Source organism: Sparus aurata, chromosome 4, assembly GCF_900880675.1.
Source record: "Sparus aurata chromosome 4, fSpaAur1.1, whole genome shotgun sequence".
NCBI lineage: Eukaryota > Metazoa > Chordata > Actinopteri > Spariformes > Sparidae > Sparus > Sparus aurata.
The window spans coordinates 12,563,346-12,574,926 of record NC_044190.1 but is presented as its reverse complement, the minus strand read 5'-3'; the positions used below and the strand labels follow the sequence as shown (position 1 = coordinate 12,574,926).

At 39.0% G+C, this 11,581-nt stretch overlaps 1 protein-coding gene across 1 annotated transcript in view; it reads right to left on the bottom strand.

Annotated features, from left to right (window-relative positions):
• Nucleotides 1-11,581, bottom strand: part of LOC115579627 (neural-cadherin) — a 330,871-nt gene that overhangs the window by 30,279 nt on the left and 289,011 nt on the right. Inside the window, exons 32-33 of the mRNA XM_030413177.1 lie at nt 11,046-11,212; nt 4,634-4,898 (exon numbers count right to left, since the gene is read on the bottom strand). Of these exons, the coding sequence (XP_030269037.1) occupies nt 4,634-4,898; nt 11,046-11,212 (432 nt within the window). The remainder of the gene's footprint in view (nt 1-4,633; nt 4,899-11,045; nt 11,213-11,581) is intronic.

The following is an 11,581-nucleotide window of genomic DNA, read 5'->3' as shown; positions in this document are numbered from 1 at the left end:
TGCTACCCAGGGTTACACTCTTGAAACACTTACCAAAAGGCATTTCAAAAAAAGCTTCACAAAGCTATTAAAAATACACATTGTTCAATGAGAGAAGTATTGCAATAGGGATAAAGGCTGCTGCTTAGAACAAACACTGGATGTGGACCCTACCTGTAATTAAATGTTACTTCCTTTTTTGTCACAATTTAAGATCTTGTTTTCAGAGATTTAGCCACAGCTTCTATAATTTATCATAACAAGTCCCACTGCTCATTTAAATAATTACTTAGATCTGAAATATGGAGACATTTCAAATAGTAGAGTGAACGTAGAGTCTTTAAGCGAGCCATTTTTTTTAATATGCAAACTAAAACAGATGACCAAAAAATGTACAATCATATACAAAATGTATGAATTTAATTAGCTGTTCTGCTTTAAACTACTGGAGCTGCCGTAGTATAGTCAATGGATTAGTATGTGAAAGTAGAACAAGTAGACCTACTGTATAGCAATGATTTACTGTCACTCCCCAGAATAAGGCACCAAGCTCAGCACAACAGGAAGTGGGTAGTGCCAATATTAGGTGGGGACTATCTTTATAACTGAGACATTACCACCAGTTGAATGTGAATATTTTAACGGATCTTTTTGACCCGAATATTATTTGTCCCATATGGCTTATTGTTCGGATCGTAACGAAGCCATGATTTCAAGTATTTGCCAAACATTTGTCCATCTGTGGACATATAATTGTCAGCATGGTTGCTTCACAACGGTACAGAAGACAGTCACTCAACTTTACATGTGTGCAGTCTAGATCAAAATGAAAGCCCAATTTCTAATAAATACCCTTAGAGACACCTGTGTAGCAGGAACTACCACAGAAGCAGTTTTGAGCACTTTGTTGGTTGTTTACATGTCTGTCTGTCTTGGGACAGATTTTGTGAACGTACTGAGTACTCATATAATGTAGTTATCACATCAAGTCATGGTTCGTAATGTGAACACGTTCGAGTGTTGCAGCTGGTGTGATCCCATCACAAGATGGTCTCTAGCTTTGAAATGTTTTTTTGATTTCCTGATAATTCCAGTCCAACAATGTTGCTCTATTGTCATACTATAAACAAACACAATTTTCCTATATCAAAATACATGGTATGGATCCAATATCCTCTACAAGCAACTCTAAAATAAATGACAGTAATGTCACATGCTGTCTGGCTGATTTGCACAGCTGCATGGCACACTGATTATGATGCATGTAGTACTAGCTGATCTAATTACAAGCTAATGAGAGTGCGATGCCATCAAGTAGGGTTTTCTGAGTTTTGTTTATCAGCAGCTGAGGTGTTAAAAGTATACAAGTCATTATATCTAAGTGAGTGTATTGAGTGTTGCCAACGTGTTACCATGGAGCAAAAGAGCCAATAAACTCCCGGGGATATAATTCTGGTGTTTATGTTCTCATAGCTTAATTGCTAACTTGTATTCACTGTCACTAAAGGACCCGAGCTGTTTGAAAAGAAGTGAATGCAAATTCAAACACACACACACACACACACACACACACACACACACACACACACACACACCTATTGCCATCATCTATCGCATGCATCTACCTCTTTTGAATGGAAGTGCTTTTAAAGTCCATTTTAATAAGCACATGCACAGTCTTTTACTGCCTGAGGCACAGCTGTCTGGGATTACTCTCTTTCACTCTGTGTCTGCATCTTTCCATAGTTCTGACCTCTTCATCTCTTCTCTGTTATCATGCAGTATCTTGACGTTTTAAAATGTACATGTATCCTCACAAGGACTCCTTTTCAGTTAAATTTCTAAATTGTTTCCACCAACATTTGGGTTCATGTCTGCATCTTTCTTACATGAAGGTCGGGCAAGTTTATCAAATACTGTAAATAATGACTGTCTCACTGACCTAAATAAAGTCAGGTCAGCATGTTTGATAAATACATTTCAGACTGTCTGTCTGTAGCCTGATCCACCAAACGTGTGGTCCTTGTGCTGATTTATTCCCAACAGAGAAAGTGAAGCTGGGATCGTTAAATCATCACAATTTTGAGACCTGCTTAACACCAACAGTCAGAGTTGTATTTTTTTTTCCCCCAAGCAGGACTACGATTGCCTTCATGGGGTATCTATTTCAATTAAAAACACAATATTTCCCTAACCTTAACAAAGCAGTGTTTCAGACAAACTATGCTCCTTTTTGAGCTAAAATCTAATCAAACCTAAAACGCAGTCATTCCGTTACTACAAAAAGATGTATATTTCCACAGTCATATATCATTATGTTGGATGGCACAGACAAATGATGTCATCCTGTTGATAGTGTCGAATCAGAACTTGTTTCTGTGTGTCGCTCTTGAAGGCATGAAGCATCTATTCTGTCATTTAATTTGGAAGACCCTGGAAATTGAGTCATTTAATAGAAGGGACAGATGTTATTAACATGGTTGTGGGAGTCATAAACAAGTGCCTTAAGGGATTCTTTACTCTTGCATATCTTAAATAAATGTTATTCAGAGTCATAATGCAGAATCTTTCGTTCGTTGCTTGGTACAAAGTATAATAAGAGGTCAACGGCAAGACAGAGAATCTTGTGCATGAGCATATACATACAGCACACACACACACACACACACACACACAGATGCCGTCACACCCTCTACTACTCCCTCACCCATCCATTTGACCAGCTTTTGGGACAACCACCATCCCAGTTAACAATGAAGATGCATTAGCATTAGCCATTTAACTGTCATATCAATCATTCATCAAAATATTAAACATCACAATTCTCCTTTGAAAAGAGAGCGTATGAATAGATAAAATGGCCTATTTTTGGTAGCACTTTTCAGGAGAAATACTACTGCCGCACATTACCCTGGATGACAAACCATGCTTTACAATCTAGCCTGTGACACATCAAACATATCACATTATCTTTTTTTTCCTCCACTCACACACAGGGGTTGTATAGAGTATAGCAGAGATGTTCTACAGCAGCTATGTTGCCATTGTATGATCTGTCAGCTCTCTGCTGTAAAGGACATTCTGGGAGATTTAACTGTATACTGCATCAACTTTCTCCTATATTCTGCAGAAAATGTTCAAAAGTTCAACAATTCAAATAAGCCTTCATCTTGCTGAGATTCTAAAAGAAGACACACACTGAACGATCGGCACAATTATCAGTGATTTTTGTCCTTCTTATGATAAACAAAATAAAATACAATCATAGAAATGAGTCCATTCCTGTTCCTCTGGGCCCGAAACACCACTAATCGCACATTAGTGTCAGCTGCGGAATGACATGGCATGTTGGGAAAAATAGAAATATCTTCTCTAGTTTAAGAAGGAACTAAATTTGTCCGATTTTGTGACAGGCCACATAACCTCAGCTGACAGGTGTGAAGTCAAAGATGTGTAATCTTTGAGGGTCTTTCCTATCTCTATATTTTGTTTCAGGGCTGTCACTTTGTAGTTGTTGTTCTTTTTTATTTCAAACCTTGTACTTTGTGGAAACCAACCTAGGTCAAACTGCACAGTGAGAACCATGTACGGCATAGATGTTCATATTCACAGTGTATGATTAGTGTCTGTCTTGACTGTCCTGTGAATTCATCATCTGTTCTGCTGGGTTTGCAGTCTTGGTAACTATTGACTTTTTAAGCTTTGTTACTTCTCTATCCTATTACCGTGCTTGATGGGGGTGTAACTGTATAATAATGAAGGCTGTAGTCCAAGTATTACTTTATTTGCTCGCAGCCATTGAAACACAACATGACTTTATAGAGAAATTCCCACGGCCAATACCTTCAGCTGTGACTGTCATTGTGAGAGAAGAATGGACGGGTGAAAGTAACAACTTTGCAGAGGTGAGGAAAAGAAGAGACTGCAGCTCGGAAATCCTCACTAACACATCCATCTTACATAAAGTCTTCAATTTAGAGTTTCTAAAATAAAGAAAGGGACCATTGTTAAGTGTAAATGTAATCCCATAGCTAAATATTTCAATCAACAAATTTATAAAAAAAAGGCCTAGACATATTTACCGGTCGTTACTTAAACAGATGTATATTAGAAAGTGGCAACACAGAAGCCAGAAGAGAAAACAGAAGGAAACAGAATGCAATAGACAGGCAGCTGTACACAGCTTGTGAATCAGACTGGGGTCCCTAAAATTCCAGATCGAGGAGTTTATGTAAGTAATGTCAGTACAGGCAAGTTACTGCCGAAGCAATGATATCATTCTGTGCTACGGGGCCTTTAATAAATGTGCTTGTCCATTTAATGAGTTGTCCTTCAGTCTGTAGCTTCCCCAGATGCTCCAGTGCAGACTTAACTTGAAGGCTCCCAAATGTTGCCAATAACAGAACCTGATTAAAACAAGTAACACATAGAGCCTCTTTAACACCTGGTGCCTGAAAGGTCTTTTCTAAGAGGAACTCTTTGATATAGAAAGCATTGATCACCAGTGAAAATGCTTAAGATCAGACAATCTCTTACAGTGTTCTCAGTTCTTGTTAAATTTTGAATAACAAAAGCTTCAGTGGAAACACCTTAAAGCCTACTCGAACAGACACAACAGAGTTTCTTATGAGCTACATGGGTTATTATTGCCTACCCTGGAAGCTCTTGTTGATTCCAGAGGGGAAGGTGTTTCCCAGCATCACCACAGTGGGGTCAATGATGATTTCCCGGCTTCGTCCATGTGATCCTGTGACCTCCCGCTGCCCTCCACCACCATCCAGTTGAAGCATCATTTCATTGTCATGCCGATCTAGGAAAACCTCATGCCATTCACCGTTGTCAAGGCGATAGGTGGGCAGGGTAAGGTTGTAGTCTCCATCACCAAGGTTGTAGAAAACACAAAGTAGGCCCTGGAAGATCTTCAATGGGAAAACATGACATTAAGGTTTGCAAGTTCAGCTTTACTTCAACCCCAGATTATCTTTTCTTTTAGCCCAAAGTTGATTTTGAAACATTTTAACTATTTTTCAAAATAAATCTCAACCCACACAAAACAAAAACATAATTGAATTAAATGATTTATCATCACCAACATAAGCTGTGTAAGCTGTGAGTGTAATTGAAATGCAGTGGGTGCACGCATAATGTAAGGGCTTGACATTAGCATGAACTACTAGTAAATCACTGGCAACAGGTGGCAGCCAGCATTTCATCAATTTATCATGATGTTTCCTTTGGATTTTTGCCAGCTGACTTATTAGTATTCATATATATATCATATATTTCAGTATGTGCTAAGCATGTTTTTCTTAACAAAATATCATCTATCATAAAAGGAGTAAGCCATTTCTTCATTTTGCACATGTTAACCATTCTTAACATGTGCAGAGACAAAGCCTGTTACTAATGAGACTGAGCAAAACATTTCCTTTTTTCATATGTAGCATGGGGGCAGGTGCTCGTAAAGGGCAAAACAAAAATAAAATCACAAAGGAAAAAGAAACATTCTACGATAAGTCATCTGATCCACTGTTTGCTGTCTTTTCTCTTCTAGAGCAGGCCGTGTGAAATGATTATTCTCTAACTTACTTATGTCACTTTAAACCCTTCACTATGTGTAAGCGTAACCATGGTTAATGTAGCATTAATGAGGGTAAGCTGGGTTACATTCTTGTTTTTGCTTGGACCATCCTGTTGAGTCTGTGGGTAAAGTGAGGCAAACTTACTCCTAACTTATTTTGATGAACTGAGTTACACTGCACAAATGGCTCCAAGCTGAAAATTTTGGACTCTGAACTCCAGTTTCCTGGGCTGCTAAACCTGTGCTGTAAAGGCTTGGAAGCTGTGCTGGATAACATAGAAATGTTCAGAGAAAATGCAATAATTTGCAGGTGATGATAATACTTAACTGATTATAATACTATTGTACTGTAGCACCATTTAAAAGTAAAAGTCACCAAATTTGACGAAGGCAGTGGCAATTGGTGTCTGATGGCCCATAATTTGTGCATCTCAAATAATGTGTTTGAGAGATACAATGCATCAGTCCACATTATCAAAAAACAAATGGATAAGTTTGGTTTATGTTCATCTAAACATGTACCAGATTTAGTGAAAATCAGAGAAAATATGTGCCAAAAGAGGCAAAAAATGTTTTTTTTCAGAACAATGAAAATTGCTGAAAATGTTTGGTAGGATCACATCTGAGTGGCCTATATCAATCGACTCAGTAGTGACAATCAATGACAATAATGAATCATCTATTTTGTATCGCTTATTAGGTATTAGCCAAAACGTGAAATGCTTCATAATTGACCACCTGGTGGTGCTATTGAGTACATGCTTATGGTAGCACTTATGGTCTATGTAATATTCATGAATGTATGCAACTCCTGTAGACATATTCAAAAAATATCCCACAATCCTATAATGACAGTCAGCTTCTTTGTTTTGGTGCAGACCTTCATCTTCAGAAGTTCATACAGAGAGCTCTCTGATGGTAAATGGGAAAATATGTTGAACTGAGCCGAGTCCATGTCTCAGGTTTTAAAGCTAATGGGGATCAAGGGAAAGAAAAGAATTCACTTGCTTAGAAAAAGGCTGGATCAATAGGCCAATTTGGCCAGTTGGCCAATAAGCCAGACCAACTCCCTGTAGGTCAGCAAACACAGGGAAAAAAAGTCCCTTGGAGTAAACTGACATTTCTATCGTTTGATGATCATGCAATCTCAAACCAATCATATTGTTAAAATATATAGGAACCCACAAAATTCAACATAAAAAATGTTCTAACTTCCCCCGTCAACACGTCAAGTTTCAGCCTGTTAAATGAGACATTGCTCTGACAAAGCTGACATTTAAACTTTTAACTTATAGAATTGTATAAACATGGCTGACAGTGCCATCAGAGTTCAGCTCGGGAAGGACAGCCTATGAGGTGATTCTTGGTGAAAGGAAGTTAGAATTTTTGGATGGTAAAAGAGAGTGAGAGAGTTTTTTTCATATTTGAACAACTCTGCCATTGAATCTTGAGAGGAAAATGTTGACATTTTGGCCTTTGTAATGCTAACTGACATGTCTATTACAGAGCAATATTAATTAGACAGAGAGGGAGAGAGAGAAAAAGAGAGAGAGAGAAAGAGAAAGAGTGTGTGTAAGGGAGAGAGAGTGTGTGTAAGGGAGAGACAGTAGTCCGAAGGCTGTTTTAACAAGGATAGAGTGCCGGGTGGGTCGTTCTCATTTCAATTTCAAACTGTTTCCTCCAAGTGTCCCACTGAGCATAATTTTCTCCCCTCCATCTTCCTCTGCCACTGCTCTCACATAAACAGAGGACTGAGATGAGAAGGGCAGAGAAAGAGAGAGATGTGAGGAGAAAGGAGAAGTGGGTGGCTACTATTACACTTCCACTCCTTCTCGAGCGAATAAAGACAAACCAAGTTTTGGGAGGAGAACGCTCTCTGCTCTCTTTTTTCCCTTCCACTGCTCTCGACCACATTAAGCCCCTCTCTATCACCAATCTTTTCATTTTCTTTCCCTCAGTCGCTCCTCCTCGCCTTATAGCAGCTGAGAAAAGTGCTGGACGGTTCCAAGGTTATTTAGTTGGGGAACTGTGGCTCATTTCAAGGCTCTGTGATGAAGTATTAATTATATTTAAGATCCGCTGGGGCAATGCTTTTTAACCAGGCGCACTCAGAGCCACCTGATTTTTACCCCCAATTAAAGCTGAACGGAGCAGAGCAATTTCGCTACTGCCTTGCTCCCTGGGTGGTGTGCGAGTGAATGTTCCAGTGGTGTGTGTTTGTGTGTGTGTTTGTAGGCCTTCACACACTAGGTGTATATGAAGGTGTGTGGCTCCATTTCTGAGTAAACAGTCCCACTGCAGGGACAGTTTGGCTTTCCCAGATGCTTCCTGTGACAGACTTCTCTCTCATGCTGCAGCCTTTCGGAAGTGTAGACGTGCAGATGATGTGTTAATCTCTTCTCATGATTAAATAATGGTGTGCAAATGCGGGCTGTGTGCATACATGACTGGCTTATGCATTTTTCCTTCAACTGAAATCATACTGTGAAACAAAACCAAACTCTATGCTCATAGCAAGACACAGTACAGACATTCACACAACTGTTTCCACATTTCCACAGATTTCACAACACACACTGCACAACCCTTGTATATAGTAAACTAAGGGGGCAATAGATGGCATGGAAGCAAAGGAGTTCAGAGGTGGTGCCATGATTTATAGTGCTTTCCAGACGGTTAACATGTGGAACAGGAGGTGAGCCGGGTGAACTGGATTTTAAGTTCTTTTTTGACAGTTTTTGATACAAGGATTTTATTGTTGGAAGCTGGATTTCAATGATTTTGGTTAACTTGTTAACAATCTGACACCACCACAAATAGATAAAAGGCCAACTTCAACATAGTCAGTGTAGTTTTTTTTGTGTTTTTTTCTATTCTTTTTCTGAGCATTCGTAATATATTTTGTAGCTATATCTGAGATCTGTTCCCACTTTGTTTCTGCAGTACGTTTATAGTAATGACAAATTAAAGGTAAAAAACAATATCTGTTTGCGTAATTTATTGAGTAATTTAAAGAGACTGTGACATGAGCAAAGCTCACCAGACTACCTGAGCCACCTCCAATCACGATTGTGCAATGTGATTAAAGCCCTGTAAACTAGTAAATGGACTTATTTTTGTGACAAACACTGCTCCCAGAAGGTTACAAAGGACTTCCATGTTTAATCTTTAACAATGTTTTAATATTTTGTGTTGTTGTTCTTTAGCCTCAAAGGACATGATGCAGCACTTGAGCTAATCCCAGCACATTTACATTGAATTGAATTAAAATGCACTTTTGCCTATAAATTAACTATTAACTAACTACTTGTTGCATAAAAGAGTAGCAAAATGCCCTCTTCTAGGAGAATTTCACATGGATCCATTCCTGTGAAAAAAAAGGCATCCGCCTAAGGACTTTAACAGCAGGATGTACAAACTTATACAAATTGTGCAATCAGTAAGCCATTGGGGGAGGAAAGTAGTTTCGAACAAAGAAAATGTAATTTATTTCACTAACCATTCTGTTAGAATGCAAGTCACACACAAACAGCAGAAACAAAGACCTCCTCACATTGTGAGTTTGCAGGCAGCCAAGAATAACGCATACTAATTCCTTCCCCTGATTAAAAGCAAACAGAGCTATTACAGTGAAAAACATAATCTTTGAAAGCAACATGTTTATATTTTCTGTCAAAGAAAATTGTGAGGCTTCAAATGTATCACTGGGGGGTGGGGAGTAAGATTAAAAACATTTTTCATGCACCCAGGAATAAATGCAGTATTTATAGTGGTTAAATGATGTGAACTCACTCCCCATGTGGCTGTGCTGAGGGAGTAGTATGACATTTAACAGGAAATGTGGGAATGGGTGGAAAGGAAGAAGAGACAGATGGGTGACAGGCGGGGATCAGAGGAGAGGTTGTTCTGTAACAGCAGCTGTGATATGGATAATCACCATCATTTTAGACAGTGATGTCTGATCTATACCTGAAGTTGCAGCATGGGGTAAACAGCAAGGGGGAAGGACTGGGAAGCTATAGCATTGTCCCAGAATGTAAGTTGGGCTGGTGAGGATGAAAATCAAAATAGAGTGAGGCTGGCAAATAAACAAAGGTGATAAAACAATTCAAGTAGAACCTCCGTATCCATCTGTTAAGTTTCGTTTTTATCGAAAGTAAACCTCTCGTCCAGCAACTGGGCCTCGCACTGTATTTCGCTGCTTGCAGTTGCGCTAATGCATAGGGATACGGAGGTTCTACGGTTGAGAAAATGTAGTGCCAAAAGAAAGGGCGGTCTGTCAGAGATGTAAAGCGGTGTGAATTTTCTCTATACAACGTACACTTGAACTGTTATAGATTTTTTTAGGTGAGCCTTGTTTTAGGTGGTTAAATTCTCTTTTTCTCTGGATCCTGTTCACTGCAGTACAAAGCTGAGTGTCTGGGCTGGACTGATCGGTGATTACGGTAGGGAACAGATCTACTATAGATATGTACTTTATATGACCCCACTTCAAAAAACACGAACTATCCCTTTAATGACAAATAACTGAATACAACATAATACAATAATACATGTGTTGAATCATGGCAATGTGTTTTCAGTGTCAATCAGAATCTTTTTTTACAGCTAATACCCAATTGAAAAAATTTTGTTTTTCTTCAACTGTAAGTGCATTTTAGTATATTACATGCCTGACATAACTTCAGACTGGGAGCACATTTGTTGTACACTATAGTAGATTACTGGGATACTAGCATTAAAATGTAACATTCAAGATAACTAAGGAGGTATTTCAAAATATTGGAAACTACACTCATTTATTTTGTTTTAAAGAGTGACATTCCAACATCACTGTCATTTATGATCAATATCTCTGTATTTCCTCACAGTAAGCATGAAGCCTGTGTAATGGGTAAAACTTTAGCCTGGATCTGTCTAGCGCCAGATGTCCAAAGGATCAAGCTGTGTTGTGTTCTGGTTGCACCCTTGCTTGATCACAGACAATAGCCAATAAATATAAGAATTCATGTACATTTGCAAGTAAATTTCTTGCTTGAAAAATTCAGCCTGCTCATGCAAGTATAGATCTGATGTATGAGGATGGCAGAGTGGAGAAAAGAGACACACGTGAGATGCTCCGTTTGTGATTTTGCCAATGCAGGATGATCAAAACACTAAGTGCAAAGGAGCTGCCACTGAGAGTGGCTGAAACAGCATTAATGAAAAGCACTTGCCTAAATATCTTCAACTTTCCTAAAGACTTATTTTTCCTGTTTTGCTGTTTGTGTGAGTGTGACTGCTAAATAGGTTAGATTAGGCAACACAATTACTGTAACTTCACAGGATGAAGAGAAGAGGAGACATCCACTACACTTTAGCTCTGCATAAGTGGACAAGATTTGTTTTTGCACACTACCAAAATAACAGTACCACATTCTTCTTTGAGGAAACTCTCCAATGAGGTCAGTCTACCCAAAAACTCTCACTCACACAGCTGTCTTACCTCTAGTCTTATGTATTCACTCTGCTCCTTCGAGATCAGATTTAAGATGGTGCTGCTGTGCTTACGGGTTCGAACCAGGACTTGAACCCATGTCCTCCGGGCGGGCAGTGGGGACGCCAACTGGAAATGCACATGACTGTGCCCATCAAAGGAATACTCCGGGGCCTCTGGTGATAATACACACACACACACACACACACATACATACACATACATACACACGAGTCAGATAGTGCTATGACTGAGAATAAACACAATTAAAGTTTAAATGTAACAAAGACATTTCATCCAATCTAGAGGGAAGTGACCTCAAGTAACTTCAACTAAATCAGTTTCACAAGTCCCTGAACTCTCCCATATGCAGAGAGCTGGTGGCAGGAGAGAATATGTAAAATACAAATCATAGAATATGTATGTGTGATTTAGCTTTGGTTATGCTTAGTTCTTCTTTCTTACACCCATGTTCCCAGAAGTGGATTGTGTGCATGCTGGGCAGACTAAACCAAGCACACCTAAAATGTTTTCAAAGCCATTCT